The sequence below is a fragment of the Cuculus canorus genome, chromosome 2 (genome assembly GCF_017976375.1).
Source record: "Cuculus canorus isolate bCucCan1 chromosome 2, bCucCan1.pri, whole genome shotgun sequence".
NCBI classification, from domain to species: domain Eukaryota; kingdom Metazoa; phylum Chordata; class Aves; order Cuculiformes; family Cuculidae; genus Cuculus; species Cuculus canorus.
The window spans coordinates 36,416,962-36,434,267 of record NC_071402.1 but is presented as its reverse complement, the minus strand read 5'-3'; the positions used below and the strand labels follow the sequence as shown (position 1 = coordinate 36,434,267).

At 41.1% G+C, this 17,306-nt stretch overlaps 1 protein-coding gene across 4 annotated transcripts in view; it reads left to right on the top strand.

Annotated features, from left to right (window-relative positions):
• Window positions 1–970: 970 nt before the first annotated feature.
• Window positions 971–17,306, top strand: part of C2H8orf34 (chromosome 2 C8orf34 homolog) — a 193,771-nt gene continuing 177,435 nt past the window's right edge. For all 4 annotated transcript variants that reach the window (XM_054057423.1, XM_054057424.1, XM_054057425.1 and 1 more), the window contains exon 1: window positions 971–1,353. In XM_054057423.1, coding sequence (XP_053913398.1) covers window positions 1,285–1,353 — 69 coding nt within the window. In that variant the 5' untranslated portion in view covers window positions 971–1,284. The remainder of the gene's footprint in view (window positions 1,354–17,306) is intronic.

Genomic DNA, 17,306 nt, shown 5'->3' with positions numbered 1-17,306 from the left:
GGAGAGGCATGAGTTTTAGGTCAGTAAAGAGGAAAACAGTCAATGGCTGTGGAAGCAGAACTCACAATCTTTTGACTCGTGACAAAATTCATCCTTTTCTTTGGTGGCTCCTGAATCAGGAGAGGCTCATACTCTTGCATTTGCAGAACATTGCTTGATTGGGAACAGACAGCCTGATTCAGCAGATGTACTGAGTGTTCCCAATACCTGAGCATTCTTCAAAGCTGTTTTGTTCTTTAAAAAAAAAAATCCATGAAAAAAAAAAATAGAATGTCTTTTTTACTGTTTTGTGGGTTAGCCTTTTTTTTTTTTCTTTTTTTTTTTTTTTGTTAACAAGGAAATGCTGGTACAGCTGAATCTGTTCTTGCAGAAGAACAGAAGTGTCAAATCCCGAGAAGCACCTTTTGTTTGTTCTTCTCTAAAGAGAGGGAGAAAACAAACCAAACAAAAAAAAAGGGTGGTTATGACCCTGCTTCCAGAAAAAGTGGGGAGCCAATTACTTTAAGCGGAGAAAGAATAAATAGTGCTTCTTTGATGTAGCAGTTAACTTGCTACTCCCTGAAGCCAGGTGGGAATTTCTCATTTTGTCCAGCGGGTTTTGGACTCGGTGTTTGGAGGATGCTTAAATTACTGTATTAAGATGATCGGTGCCGCTCAGTGGGAATGTCAGCAGTATCATTAGAAAGGATTTTAAGGTTTATCACTAATGTTTAAAAAACTGAGGGGGAGGTCTGGCTGTAGCCTCCGCACCCCACTCCCTGCTCCCGGAGGAACTCGACCCCCAGAGCCGAGGATTCCCGGCGCGGCTCAGCCCCTCGGGATGCGCATCCCGCGGGTTGGCAGCGCGCAGAGGAGAACGGGAACCCGGCTCCGCCGGCGGAGAAGCCCCTTGCCGGGAGGGAAGGAGGCAGAGTAGCCCCCGCCTCCCGCCCGCTCTCCTCCCCCTTTCCTTCCCCCCCGCCCTCGGGAGCATCGGGAGCGGCACCGAGGCGAGGGCGGCAGCTCCAGCCGCGGCTGCTCCCGTGAGCGAGGCGCTGCCTTTGCGGCTCTTCTCCTCCCGGTACCATGCTCCGCTCCCGGCAGCGCCCGCCCGCCGCTCCCTGAGGGCGCCGCTCCAGAGGACACCCGGCTCCCCAATTCCGCCCCGCGGTTCCCCGAGTTCGCTCCGTCCCGGGCGCTCGGCAGTGCCTCTGGCCGCGGCATCCCGAGGGGCGAGAGCAGCCGGAGGGACCGCAGCCGCCGCCGGGGGAGAAGGAACTCCATCCCCGCCTCCGGAGCTCTTCCATGGCGTCTCACCAGCAGACCAGGATCCAAGCCTACCTGGAGAAGAACAAGATCGGCCCCCTCTTCGAGGTAAGGTGCGCTGTCTCTCCCCCGCGGCCGCGGGGATGCTCCGCCATAGCACAGGTGAGCGCGGGGGCGAGGATCGCTCTGGGGCGCTGCTTCGGGCTTTGCCCGGCCGGGGAAGGCAGCGCCGGCACCGCACCTGTGCCCCAGCGCCCCTCCTGCTCCTCGTGTCCGAGCTCCGCGCATCCTTTCCTGGCTGGGATCCCCGGGATGCGCCCCGCTGATGCGCCCCGTTACGGGCGCGCCGCCCTCTCCTTCGCACTCCCCTCGCCGGGATGTGAAACAGGTGCCCCCTTCGCCCTCCCGAGCGGCGGCTCCGGCGCCTGGAGGAGCGCCCGCGGCAGCTGCCAGCCTCGAGAGCCCGGGCGGTGCCCCTCCGGCACCGGCTGCCGAGCGGGGAGAGGAGGATGCTTCCCCACGGACCGGGCACTCGGGGTGAAATCTATCCTGCGAAAAGTCCGTGTGGGTGATGCTTTCTCACATTGTTCTCTGCAGTCATACGCTTGGGAACCGTCTTCTTGCTGTAGGTTTTCCTTGGCTCTTACAGAGATGCACTCGCTTGGCACAGATGCGCGTATTTCACTGCTTCTGGGCATAAGCTATGAATACTTGGAATTTAAAAGGATACTAGAGCAATCGTGATGATTACCATTTTATCATCCTGTTTCTCATACAGTTTTTACATCTAAATGCACATATATTACGCTCTGGCAGTATTATCCCAAGATAAAAGTCTCCCTTTTATAGTGTTTAACTTGTTCTCAATCAAGCTTACTATGTATGAAATCTCTTTTAATCTGGTGTGGTGGATGTCTTGTCTCAGTGCATGTAGGTAGCGTTTGCCAACTCATAAGAGATATTCAGATATTGTTAGAAAACTGTTTGCTAAGGGTCATTTTTTATATTTTGCATGGACTGAGGCGGTTGGAACAGATTTACGTTGGCTCGGTGTCAGAGGTGTTAGATATATTCATTTTGAAATAAATAAAACCCTATTTGATGGAACAGTAACTGGGTAGTAGGGAACAGCAGGCAATTTTCCTAGTTCTAGAATTCATAGAAACTGAAACATTTATGCGGTTCAATTTCTGAAATAAAAGGCTGTTCAATCAGCATTGTTGCTAGGGCTATAGAGTAACTGATTCCTGTATATTTCAATGGGAATTACGTGCCTTGGGGCTGTCGAAGAGTTAGGCCCTTGACAGCTGTCATTTTCTTATAACTTTTCTTAACCTGTTGTTTTACACATTAAAATTCAAACAAACCGGTTGACATCACTGTTCTGAGTCACTGTGTTTTAACCTAGTTTCTCAGTAGCGCAAGAAGCCCATCTCTGTTGTTTATATAGCAGGATGCTTTAGTTGACAGTAGCTGGGGAGAAATGAAGATGTATTTATTACAGTGTTTCATATAGCATTAAATATTTCACTAATGACTAGAACGTCAAAGTTTCATCATAGTAGAGTCTGTGGGAGGCTCTTTGCATAACCTTGCAGGCTGCCTACAGGTTGTTAGTGCACTCCTGTATACCAGGAAGGGATTTTTGTGTGAAAGCCACTTAAACCTGAATACTAAGGAGTGGATTTAAGATACAGTGTTGAAGCATTCGTGCAGCTAATCTAAAGTTATTTTAATCCATAACACTGGGAGGAAGAGTATGGTAATTCTTATCTCCTCCACTTTCTCATTAGCCGTTTAAAATCTGCTTACATCTTTCAGTTTGGTGATGTAGCTTTTGTTCTCAATAGTTTTTTTTAAGATCTGCAGCCTGTTCTTGATCTTGTAGTCTTTACTAAGGGGAAGACATGTATCTGAAGTTGATGGGAATGGATCAAAGACTAAACATAGAGTGAAGCTTATGCTCTGTACTAGTATTCCTATTATATATGCATTGTGGTGTGTCGAGAATGCCATGTGTTCACAGTCAGGCATATTCACTAACACATCGTTTTTTCACGTCTCTAAAAGTTCTGACACATTGAGAAGAGAGACCTGTGCTTTGACTTTTACTCAGGAACAGCTAGCATTTTCTTACACCACGCCTGGTTTTGATGCTAATTAATCATCACTTGTCATGCATGACAGCCATCTTTTTTTGCAGTATTAATTTTCTAATACCAAGTCAGAACAGCATAGACTTGGATACAATGTTATGCAGTCTTACTTGCTGAGCAGGATGTGACTATAACTGTTCAATTTATGCTTTAAGCTAACACTTTAGGGAGTGCATAAAATAAAATTGGGTAACTGAGGGCAGTAACGGGAAAGAAGAAAGGGGAGAGTGGACATGGAGGCTTTTTGAGATGAAGGCAGGGATAGTGATGCATAAATAGATTGTATTGCATGCTTGCACAGTGAACGATCAGTCATCAGGAGGACTTTGCACCATAGATCTTTGACAGTTATGCAGGCACAGTTAGCTGATGGCTGGAATAGTTGGTTGTTTCCTGATGCTGAAGTCCAATTCCACTGCATTACAGTCAAGAGCAGTCAGTGTTGTTAGTTGCTAGTTGGTCGTTCTGTCCCAGCTGCTTGCGGTTATCTTGGTAGTGTCTCTTTTCTCCATTCTGTCCTGTTTTTGTGGCCTTGTGTTAACCATGGTTAGGGCTCTTGTACTTCATTAACAAACAATACCTTCCTAAGAATGTCTGTTCTTTTGGACTTAATATTTGTGTTTTTTTTTTTTTTAACCTTCAGTGCATGCTGTATATGCAGGTGAGTTCAGCTTTATTTCTTTGCTGAAGTTTTGTATGGTGTGAGACTTGATTATCTTTCTGATTGGTGTAAAAGAGAGGTGTTCCAGAGAAATGCTGATGTGTGCAGTGCAGGAAGGCTGTAGGCCCTCCCTTGATCAAAAAATTGTTTCCATACCTAGAGAAAAAAGGTGGAAAAAAAAGAGCTTAGGCTGACTCAGCAGGCATCAGTTTCCTACAGCCTACCAGTACCTGCTAATAGATAGTAGGAAGTCCTATCTACTCAGCTATGAATAGTAACACAGAGATTCACTTAATTAAAACCATTTTTATGAGTTAAATTCTTATTTATGGCTTAAAGGTGGGAAGGAAGGTGGGTGGGAATTAGCGTGTGTATCTGAGACTGTGTCAGTTTTGAGACTTAAGACAGACTGCAAAATGACTTTGATACTTCAGCCTCATTTCCCCCTGTTGAATGAAGGTCCTCAAATCATGGCTTTTCAAAACTGTTACTTCGCTGCCATTTCATCTTACAATCACCTAAGGTTTTTTTGCGGGTAAAATTCCTGCGAACCTGTAGGTCAACTTCTAAATGCCCCAGGCTACATAGATGTTCTTAGAGCTCACAGTAAGTTCTTAGGTTAACCCCTTAAATTCTGTCAGCTTTCATCACTTCGCTTGTCCTGTTCTTTGTTGGGTTTGTGTATTGTGGTTTTGGATTTTTTTATTTTGTTCACTTTTGTAAGCTTAAGCATCTTCTTGTGAGAGATTATTGGCATCTGAGCATACTGTGGTAAGAAACTTAGTTTAGATTTGAGGAATGCCCTTTAGAAACGCCTCTCTTATGGGATTTTTGTGGTAACATGTAGCATAGCACTACCTGATTTTTTTTTTCTTTTTTTTGCATTTAACTTGGAATGTAACAAGAATTCTAAATATGAATTATTTCTGTGGTGAAGCTTCACTGTTGTTTTTTTCCATCTTTCTAAAATCTGAACAGGAGGTGTATGCCTAAAATTGTCTGGGACAGAGTATTCAAAGTCAGCACCCACTCATTTCTGTCTGAGTGAAGTATTGACCCACTTTGCATTTCAAGCATCCAATCCAATGAGTTCATTTTGTGTGCTAATAATGTCAATGAGGGATCCTGATGCCTGTGAGTATCCATACATCTAAACTTCTGTACGACTGTATCTCTTCATCACCCAGTTGTGTTCTCATTTGGGCAAAATGACAGTTTCTGTGAATTTGAAAGCTGGATCAGCATTCTTAAGAACAGATTGCAATAAATCTTCAAGGGCTCTGAGATAAATTTAGTGTTTTGGAATTTTCTTATTTATAGACCTACAGCTAAAAAGCACCCAGCAGGTACATTGTTGTTATGCAAACCAGGAGACTGTAATTTCTTTGGGTTCTAAAAAGCCAAAATAACTTTTCTCAAAATAAGCATACCAAACCCCTGGTTACCTGAGAATTTTTCTTGAAGTAGTATGGGTTTATAACTGTAAGTTTTATTTTGAACAACATAAAGGCTATGCTCATATTACCACATTTACCTTGTTTTCTTTTAGCAGACAAAATTCCTGAAGAAAATATAATAGGAAACTAATTTTTTTTTTCTAAATTCACCATTTTTTTTCTGAATGCAGTGGTGTTACTGGTGTTTATTATGCCCTAGCTTCCATTATTTAATTTAAATAAAAAAACTATGCTTCTACCTTAAACCTTAACACATTATAATGCACCTTTTTGGTGACTAACAGTATTTATAGTGCACCTTGTAACCGAATTAAAATTCAGGAGCAAATTTTGGAGTTTGGACCATCTTCTGAAGCAACGTTTGCCCTTAATGCTTAAATACAAAAAAGCAGACACAGTCAGTTTGAGTGTCTCATTTACTTATTCCTTACAGTTTCAAATTATGTTTCAAGTTGCAGTATCTGCAAAGCGCATGATAGGAATGTTCTCAAAGAGTTGTTTTATTTTGAGCTTCCTGAAATCATCTTTTAATTTATTTTAGTGTCATGCTCAATTGGTTAGATTCTTTTGCTAGCATGAGAGGGTCTTTATTCTCGATGGTGTGAATTTATATAGAAAAGCATTTAATTTCAATCATCTAGACAGAGCCTTTGGAAGACCAAGTTTTTCAGTACTTAGATATCATGAGTGTAGTTTTAGATGCTACCTGATTACGCAGCGTAGTTGTTTCAGCCTAGCAGTCCCTCTTACAGAGGAACAAAAGCTAAATATTTCAAAAGATGTGTGGAAACCAGCAGTGATCCAGTGTTACACAGTGAAGGGTAGAGAAACATATAGTTCTCTTTTATATTTTATAGAACTCTCAAAGTTCTATTTTTTTCATTTGTTGCTACAGTAGGACTTTCTGGTAGTCTTGATGTGTGCTGAACTAAAAGACCTACTTGAGAGGGATGAAAGTCAAATGGAAAAAAAAAATATGCAGAGATGTAATGTTTTTTTTGGTTTTTTTTGGTTTTTTTTAGAATTCACTGTGTGTTCTGATAATTGCCTTGATAAAATAGTCTTTAAGGGAAAACAAGTGGAAAACTCTGATTAAAATTATAGACAGAACAAGTAGTTCCATAAGCATGTATTCCATGAGGTTTTATGATTTTCGCTTCAGTTTAGTGGTGATCAAAAGATGCAAAAGTTGTCAGAAATTTCCCTGTAGATGAGGCATTCATAATTCTTCCCTGTGGAATCAGGAGTTAAGAGAAGAGGTTCTTTCTGAATGAGGAAAATTACATTTTTGTTTTGCTACCTGACTAGTTAATCTCTCAGCATTTGAAAGAGCTTGCATTTTTGTGATGTCTACTGCTCTGGGAATTTGTCTGATATTAGTGGAAGGTTTGAAAAGATATTGGAAAGAGACAGTGAAAGAGATCACAGATACAAGTATGCATTTGTGTGGTCAGAAGCATAGATGATAATCACAAAACCTTGTTTCCGCAGTAGCAAACTCATTACTTTCCTGAAAGGAAAATGTGGGCTTTCTTAATTGCTTTTTTTTTAAAAAAAGAATCCTTCTGGGCACAAAACACACAAAGAAATAAAATAAACCAAGTTCTTTTCTTTGTTGAATAGTAATAATTAAATTTGAAGAATTGTACCTAAAATATGGAATGATAAAATAAAGGAATCGTAACTTCCTCTTGATACATTAACTTGTAATCCTTTTAAATTCTCAAAATGACAATTACTTTGTTTCTCAAGAGGGGAAGCAGAAGGCATAGCTAGCTTGCCATAAAACATAGCTGGGAAAATGAGAGGTAGTGCTCAACTGAGTTGCTTTCACCACCATGTGCCAGCAGAATTTGGCTGCTCAGTGCTAAAGTCTTGAGCCAGCAGATGTTCCTGTTTAAATAAAATAAAACGCGATGAGTCTGAGGTCTTTGCTCCAGGACATGCACTGGGACGATGATGATTTTGACTTTTTTTGCCTGGCAATCCCAGTAGTAATGAATCAGTCTGGATCAAAAGAATTCCATTACTACTGCCCTTTTTTTCTTTGGGTTTTATCGCATTATGAAGTCCCTTCCAAGTTTTGGATGATATTTAATGTCTGATGTTAAGTAAACCTGAATTAAGCTTTTCAGCTGTTTTGTTTCTTTTTTATTAATCCAATCTTTTGTTACAAAGGACAAATGTAAAATCCAAATATTAAATAAAAATCTTCAATCACTTTAACTGAGTCTTTAATATTTTTTTATTGTGTTCTTTGTTCTTACTGATTTATGCTTTTCCAAGTACGCTTTCTGTACCCCAGAGTCAACAGAATCTCAGCCTTCTGGTTATTTTGCACCTTCTGAGAGGGAAGGGGGCAGCTAGTACCTTAACCGGCATTTCTGCCACGTTTGATGCACTACTTTACTCTTCTGGAGCAAGCATGTTTCTTACGGTCTTCGTCTTGGCGTTGACAAAAAAGACACACCTAGAAAGGCAGCTGTTATTAGTGGTTGCTTCTTTTAAATTTTACTTTGTAAACAGAAGCATTAAAAAATTGAATTAGAAACATAATATTTAAGAGCATTTTAATATCATGTTATTTTACAGTTTGTGTCTAATTTTGAAAGTCTAATCAATGTTCTTTCCCCTTTTGAAGTGTCTTTTCTTCCCATTTGGTTATTTCCATTTTCTGTCTTTTTTTTTTAAATGTAAATAAAGAGGTGGGGACTGATAATTTCTCATTTTCATTTGTCTTGTGATTTTTATTTTTGTTTTTTTTTTTTTATTTTGTTTTTTTTTCTCTTGTGACTTTTTTTGGCAAAGCAGATCTGCTTTTTTGTATGAGTGTGGGTAGTGGGTATACTTTGTTACAAAGGAAAAGAGCATGTTCACTTGAAATGCACACCTGTGCCTTTGTCAAGAGAACCCAACATTCATATCTGCTCTCAGTATAGAGGATAATGTCCTTTTAAAATCCTGCAACAGACCTGTTTTTGATGGCCCTAACTTTTTTTTTGGGTATCATCTGCCATGCTGTGTTAATTTTTCCTTTGGCTACTCAGTTTCACTGGATGCCTATCTTTAGTTCCATCCAAAAGAGTTCAAACAGAGTGGTCGGGCTCAAGTCCTGATGCCCATCTGATTTTGCTTTTTTGTTCATTTGGGCAGTTTTCTTTCCCTATTCACATAAAATTCAGGTATCATCTTCACATCAAGCGTAGTTTCCAACGAAACACCATAGTTTTGAACATAAGTTTACTTATAGCATTGTGACAGTGAAACACAATACAATGTGTTACAATTATGAGAAATGCCCTTAAAAAATTAAGAATACATATGAACTCGCTTTTCCATTGTGGTGGATTGACCCTGTCTGGATACCAGGTGCCCACCAAAGCTGCTCTATCACTCCCCTCCTCAGCTGGACAGGGGAGAAAAAATATAACTGAAGACTTGAGGTAAGAACAGGGAAATCACTCGGCAATTACCGTCATAGGCAAAACAGACTTGACTTGGAGAAAATTAATTTATTAGCAATCAGATCATGGTAGGATAATGAGAATTAAAAATGAGGTCTTAAAACCCCTTCCCTCCATTCTTCCGTTCTTCCCAGGCTCAACTTTACTCCCAAATTTTCTATCTCCTCCCACAAAGCGGTGCAGGGCGGTAAGGAATGTGGGTTGTGGTCCTTTCGTCACATATTGTTTCTGCTGCTCCTTCCTCAAGGGGAGGACTCCTTATACTCCCTGCTCCAGCATGGGCTAACACCCATGGGAGGCAGTTCTCCAGGAACTTCTCCAGTATGGGTCCCTCCCACAGGCTACAGTTCTCCATGAACTGCTCCACCGTGGGTCCTTTCCATGGGGTGCAGACCTTCAGGAACACATTGTTCCAGCATGGGTCCCCTGTGGAATCACAAGTCCTGCAAGCAAACCTGCTCCAGCGTGGGCTTCTCTCTCTGCAGGGCTCTGCAGGGCCACGTGTCCTGCCAGGAGCCTTCTTCAGTGTGGGATCTCCACAGGGGCCGCAGCCTCCTTCAGGTGCACCCACCTGCTCTGGTGTACGGTCATCCATGGGTAGCAAGTGGATATCTGCTCCACCATTGACCTCTATGTGTTGTGGGGGTCATCCTGTCTTGCCATACTCTTGACCACGGGCTGCAGGGGAATCTCTGCTCTGGCACCTGGAGCACCTATTCTCCCTTTTCACTGCCCTTGGTGTCTGCAGGGCTGTTCCATTTGTATTCTCACTTCTCTCTCTGGCTGCAATAGCAGTTGTACGCTTCCTCCCCCCTCCCTCTTCTTAAATATGTTATTCCAAAGGCACTACCACCATCACTGGTTTGCTCAGCCTTGGCCAGCAGTAGGTCTGTCTTGGAGCTGGCTGGCATTGGCTCTGTCGGACACGGAGGAAGCTACTAGCAGCTTCTCACAGTAGCCCTCCCACCCCAGCCAAAGCCTTACCACGCAAACCCCGTACACCCGTGCATGACAAGTACAAGGCTATTTTACATTAGCCACCTCTTCTAAAATTTCTGACTATATGGAGAGTGGAAATTGTTATCTTCTTGTGTATTTAAATGAAGTGTTCTTTCTCTCTTCTCATTTTGCCAGCTCCCTGCAATAGTCAATGAGTAAAATCACTCTATTCATGCACCGGATTTCTCTATAGCAGCTGAAACAATATGCTTATCAAGCTCTTTTGTTTGCTTCTGGAGAAGCTGTTTTCTAGGGCAGGAATCAGGAATCATGAGAGTTTTGGTCTTTCGGCTGTATTGGACCCCTTTTAATTGAATCATTTCCCCTTTCTTGGCTTATTTTATTTCAGACACTCTTGTGGTTTAGTACTCAAAGCTGCAGGTTGTGAGGCTGAGTTACTGCAGGTCCTGTTCATCTTCATTGCCCACTCCTGCTGTTCTTGTTCCAGAACTGGTGATTGTCTCATAATGCAGTTGCCTGGTTTGTGAAGATGAAATAGAAGAAAAGGAAGTCTGCGAAGAAGTGAATAGTATTCAGTTGGTTTAGCTCAGTGGGTTACCATGTGGTCTGATGAGGAGCACGGCATTGACTCAAGAGATAGAATGTAGGTAGCCAGACGTTGAGGGGAAGGAGAGGATCACAGCTGCCTTCTTCTCCAGTAGCAAGCTGCTGGATTGGCTTAAGTGATCTCCAAATCATTCCATGAGTCCTAAGTAACTGCTCAGCCCTATACAGGAGGAGCTTGTGTGCTTAAGCGAGCTTCATATGGATCCTGCCTTTTAAATGTGTGTTTCCCATAGGTCAGTAGAATGTCATGGAACCCAGCCCGGTCCCTTCTATGAAGGAACAGAAGAAGGAATTGAATAATTAGGGAGGATGGGCTAATGAATTAGGAGGAAATGAACCATATGAATACACTAAGCGTGAAAGTGAGAATGGATAGGAAATGTAAGTGGATGGGATGACAAAGATTAATGATATATTGCCAATGCATTATTTTTCTTTTCTATTTTTTTTCTTTATAATCTCAGTCCCTAGAGTCAAATGGTTACCTGGGATTTGTACTTTAGAGAGTCTAGTGGTTGTGATTACTAAGAGTATAACTGAAGGGTGAGAAACACAGGGCAAATAAAAAAAATCCAAAACTTATTATCATCTAAAGAAACATGCATGTTTTGCAGTGTCTGACTCATACTTCTAGGACTTGATCTTGGCAATACTGCTTGGGTATAGATTTGCCAGGGAATTAAGGGTGTCCTTAGCACTACTGTTAACTCTGGCTGCTGTGCCACAGATGCCTTCATCAAGACTGCATTGCATTCCAATTTGATAAACACTGCGTCTTTACAGACATTTGTATGAATGGAAAGGTAAACTGATGCCTGTGAAGGATTCCCCTGGTCACATATCTGTCTCAGAGAAAAGAATTCAGAATCATAATTCACTAATGCAAAACAGCTACTCTCTATTGTTGATTGCAGAATTTGTCCTCAAAGCCTCAGTAAGTGGAAGCTGTCTCTTTTGGGGACTTGAGAGGTGGTTTATAGAACTGAAAAGAAAGATAGTTTCATCTGTAGATGACCTTAGGAGACAGCCTGTGGAAGCAATTAGGGATAGGACAGTCAGGAAGAAATAAATTTTGTGAGGCAGATCTGTGATAGTTTTGTAGAGAAGTAATTGGAGGGCATGGGTATGAATAAGGCTACAGTTTCATTTGAAGGAGAAGAAAAGAGAGAGAGAGAGGGTAAGATCACTGAATTTCGTTGACTGAGTCTATTGGGATTTCTCAGACTGAAGTAAGTGTGTGTGCATGTGCACACACTATGCAATGCATGTAGATTCTCTGAAACATTAGGACACACCTGAGGTTCCCATGTGCAGTGGACAGATTCTGAATAATTGCAGAATTGCTTGTGCTGTATGTTCCTGTTCAGATGCATTGTATTAACTGCACATGCCTAGGACAGTTGGGCATGACATGCTCAATACACCCAATATGACGATAGTATTTGACTTCCTAAGCCTTCTGAAGAATCTTGTCCTTCCTGCCTAATGAGGACAAAGCAGAGATGTTCAGGGAAGCACAAGCTGAGGACAAACCCAAAGTTTGCAGATGCATAAATTCCTCTGGGTGTGTCATCATGAAACACCACCAATACTTGTGCTGAGGATGAACTCTGCACAGGACTAACCTTGTACAGAAGGCAGGCTGCAACTCACTCGCTAAGTATCCTTTTAAAACACATCCTTTTGCATGATGTAGAGACCCTGGAAAAAAAAGAGGTGTTTCAGAGCTCCTCCTAAGTGTGCCTGGTTCAGAATAATGTCAACAGATAATAATGCCTATCATCTAATACAAAGTGTAAGATAGTGAAGCTCTTTGGAGACAAAGGCTGAATGGAGACTTACCAATGTGGAGCAAAGAAGGGGTACACTAAGAGAAGAATAAAATCTTAAAGCAACAGATTTAATCTAAATTTTTTTTTTATCCTGTGAAGCGGGAATACCTGAAAGAAAAAGATAGCAGTGGGGAAAGAAAGGAACAAAGGTAAATAAGAAATTCAAGAGAATTTATTTTATTCTGTGTTATCCTATGGTAATAGAAAAAAGATCAGAAGAATTAAGTTAGCCAGAATGAAGATCCACTTACTTAATATTTACTTAAACACTGAGGAAAAACTTCAGAAAAGAAGGCAGGAGAGTAAATTGTTTTTACAGTACCTAGGGTACCGAAATGATGACCAGTGATCTGTCTGCTGTTCATGCTACTGTGCTCCTGCTGCATTATCACATGTTATTCTGTGCTTGTGTTTCACCTTCCTTTGTCTGTCTTGTTTATCTGCACAGAGACTGCAAACCCCCTCTGGTTCTTACAGTCTTCACATGGTTTAGGAGGTTTTGTAGCAAGGCCCTGGGCTCGTTATGGCCCCTCTGCTTCCTCTTCTTCCTTTGTGCTGCCTCAATGCCTGTTAGTGCTATTAATCCCATTAATTGGTGCCACACATTCAAAAACATTGATTTCTGCTCCCTTCTCCCCTGCTTACTGTGGTGGTTCAGAGCCCTGACAAGTCTCAAGGCTGCGGTGCAGTCCATGTGAGCAAGTTGTGTTCCCACAGGGAGCTCTGCTGCAGTTGGCAAGGTTCTGATTTCCAAAAGGAAGGCCTTCACTCGTAACTAATATTAAATTAATAGCAGTGAAATAATCAGGAAGCTTTACCTGGGCAATCACTATCAGGGTTGGGAAGCTTCTTTGCCATGTCAGAAACAAATGAAAACATACACTCGTGATTAGCAGGCATTGTTTTCTAAATAAAAGCATTAGAAAATAAGTTTAATAATGCTTTTGCTGTCATTAAAAATAGCTCTAAAAGCCAGAAACCTGTCACATCTTCTAAAATCACCCAGATCGCATTTTCTAGAATGAAGTGATTTTTAGTTGCCTAAACCATTGCAGTCTTCATGGTAGAAGTGGCTGATGAGAAACAATGGACCTAACTACAGTTCTAGGTACAATTCAATTATCTGTTCTTTAATGGATAGGAATGGTGATATTTAAAGTTTTTAGCTGTTAGCAGAGTAGTACTTATTTAAAGATCCACTGAAGCCTCTAGCTTTCTTGTAAAATATTGTCCTTTAGTCCTTTGTTTGAAAATGTAAACCAGAGGACAACTCTTGCTTGTAGGTTAATGAGGTCATGGTGACTGGATCCGCAGTGGGAGTTTAGAAGGAGGAGATAGTCAAAGCGCAAATTGCAGTGTTAGAAATACACCAGTTTTGTGCATGTGTTGAAGTTACTTTGCTTAGGCTGCAAAGTGTTTTTAATAATTTGATCCATGTGATGCAAGTATTAGAACTCGTATTTTTTGATAACTGCCTTTAAATCCATTTTTTGTTGTTATTTTTTGTCTTGGAAAAAGCAATTATCCATTAGCTTATGTTTTTGTTACACAGAGACCAATATTGGCTTTAATATTGCAATCGTATATGTAACTTAGCTGGTCTGTGTCTTACACAGTGGACAGTGTATCCTGCTTATGTAAGCTGATATTTATTTAGCTGTCCCCATTATCTCAGACCTACTTTATTTGCGGGCATGATATGATGTCAGCCTTAAGCCTGTGCAGCCAAAACACTTGTCCTCCCAGAGGCCAAACAGAAGTATCCAACATCCTCTTGTTTCAGAGACTTTTTTTTCAGTTCAGTATTGACTAAGTTCTTAGGTTTTGGCTGCTCTTTAAAGCTAGCGTGAGGAATGTTTTTCACACTACTTAGGTGAGGATTCCATAAGGACTTGGGCATGCAAGTAACTTTTTAATGGAACAAATCATGAGTAATCAAATGAGTAAATAAATCATGTAGGTAAACTGTATACATGCTTCAGCTTTTTTTTCCCAGTAGCATTACATATGAATCTGCACTTGAATGAATCATATTTCCATCCATAAGTTAGTGGTGTTATAAATTTTATGTTCTCGGACCTACTCACATCTGCTCATTAATGTGCCATTATGAAGAAATTTAAGGTAACATACCTTGCATCCTGAGGACAAACATGAACTATGATATCTATGACTTAAGCTAAAGTGTAAGTGACCCAGCTACTGTTAATCATATTTTTGATCTGTTTCTTTTGTACCCCTCAGTATAATACCAGGAGTTGATCAAAGGACTGGGAAGCTTGCCATGTGTGAGAAAGCTGAGGGAACAGCCTGGAGAAGAGAAGGCTTAGGGGAGACCCCACCACCATGTTCTGGTGTTTAAAGGGTGGCTATGAAGAAGATGGAGACTCCCTTTTTACAAGGCATCACATGGAAAAAAATGAGGGGTAGTACAGATTAATAGTGGGGAGATTCTGGTTGGACACAAGAGGAAAATTTTTCACAATGAGGGCAAACAACCACTGGAGTAATCTCCCCAGGGAAGTGATGGATTCCCCAACATTGGACACTTTTGAGATTTGGCTGGAAAAGGGTGCTGGCCCATCTTGTCTAGACCATGGTTTTGCCAAGAAAAGTTGGACCAGATGATCTAGAGTTTCCTTCCAACGTAGTATTCTATGATTCCATGAGTCTGAATGATTACACTGCAGTAGTGCTCTAATGTTTTTTTCTATGACTACTTCATATGTATTTTTGTCTAATGTTTGAGCATATGAAAATTTACCATAGTATTACATAAATGGGATCTTGCTGTTCTCTTAAGTCCTTATAATAGGTAGCATTACAATAATCAAGAAACCTTTCTCATAGCACCTTTATTTTCCCCCTTACATTCAGTAGAACATTGGGTTTATTTCTTCTACTTTTCTGTGATATCAGAAGATTTTGTAAGCCTGATATATACCAATAATATATGTGTATATATTGGAAGGAAAAGGGAATGCTTCCTATGCCTCCCACCAGCTGAATAATTTTTATATTTGATCCAATACTTGAGCATTATTTTTATATTTTATACAAAAGCTATTCAAATAATGCAATAAGGACCCCCAAGTTTTAAATCAAGCTGAATTAATGTTACAGAATGTGTTTTTTAAGGCCAGCATGATTACCGTGATATATAAAAGTGAACCACAATAAGTTTGTATGAGCATTTATAAACCTAACTTTCAAGAAGGGTCTGAGGTGTGGGTTGGGTTTTTTTCCACATTGAAGCATACTTTTGTTTTAACATAGGAAATGAGATATGAAAAATAAACATAAAATTTAATGAAATAAAAAATGAGGGGGACAGACCCCAGTTATGTGCTGTTATAGACCAGGGACAGTTAGAGCCCCAGTCTGACGCAGAGCCTGCAGCATCAATGCAGTGGTATAGTGCTGAATGTTTGGGAACATGCATTTGGCATTGGACCATCTCTTCTGTTAAACGTATGCCTGGCTGCAATTCATCATGTCTAGTTTCAGTTGTATATCGTTAGCAAAGTTTGATATTTTCCTTTGTGGAGTACAGCAGACAGCACTGTTCTTTTACTTCATCTGATCTTTTGCTTCAGCTTTTGCTTAAGAGTCGTTTTCCGAGGCACCTTTTTCTGGGCATGATTATAAGACATTCAGGCGAGGAAGTGTCTTGTCTGAGCCGAGTGTTCCAGTTACTCTTTCTGTGCAGAAGTTGTATGAGGATCTGTTCTTCCTCATGTTGCTACAGAGGATTTTTTGCAATACGCTGAGTCCAGAAAGCATGGCAGGAGGGAGCGAGGCTTCCGTCTTTTCTGATGAGGATCAGGTCTCTCTCGGATTTGTATCATTGTGTGTGTAAATGCAATTGTATCCTGGTTAAAGGTATTTATTTTGTCTCTGTGATTCCAGTAGCAAAAGATCATTCAAGTTACAGTCCACACAAGATGTTGTGTTTCAGCATAGAGAAACACAACATGTGTTTCCGCATCATGTTTGGATGCGGAAAAACTTGATTAATGCAGGAGTGTGCTGATGCAAGTGTTTAGATTGAATCTTTGACATCACATCTTCCAGGATTAAAATAAAACATGGTATTTCTTAAGTGAACACAGCTAAATGTTACTTTGATATCAGTGCTGCTCTTAATATGACTACCAAATATACCTGAAGTTTTCTATTTTTCCATGCATTTTACGGAATGTGGTCCTGTCTTTTTTTTCTGTATATGTTTGAAGGTATTCAAAAATAATGTAATAGTTTATACTTTCCATATGTAGTTAAATCAATTATCTGCTGAAACACTCAACTATCTTTATGTTGTATTTTCATGTGCTGGCTGCAACGAGGAAAAGGCACCATAATGTGCAAGGAATTGCCCAGACACTGCAAATGAGAACTTCCCAATGAATTTAGAGTCTTAATTTCAAGGCATCACAAAGCCAGTAGATGAGATAAGCAAGTAAATTAGTGGAGAGTCTCTTGGAGGAATGGTAGTATAAGCATGCATTTTTTTTGAAGGCACGCTTGGTGCCTGCTTTGCAAGCGTAGGTTTTGCTTTGTAGGAGGAGTCAGCTAGGCAGCTTGTTGTTCGTCTTCAGTAGGCTCTGTGTTTTCCTGGGTTCAGATCTCAGCCTTGCCAGGTCTGTGCGTATTCAAACCTTAATGCTGAAGGGCCCGCTTTTCAGGAGAATCTGGATGGCAGCATGGAGGTCGTTCCACAAGCCTGAGCCATTTGCAGATAGAGACAGTCACTGTAACTTCTCAGGGTGCAGCCAGAGTGACAAACCTGGTAACTCCAGCAGGAAGCATTTGAGAACCCCAGAAGGTGGGTGGAGACAGGTAGTCCATGGATAGCTCTGCACTTAGTGTTAATGTATCCTTTCCCCTAGCAATTTTGCTACTGCATCTGTCATACCTGTTTTTTG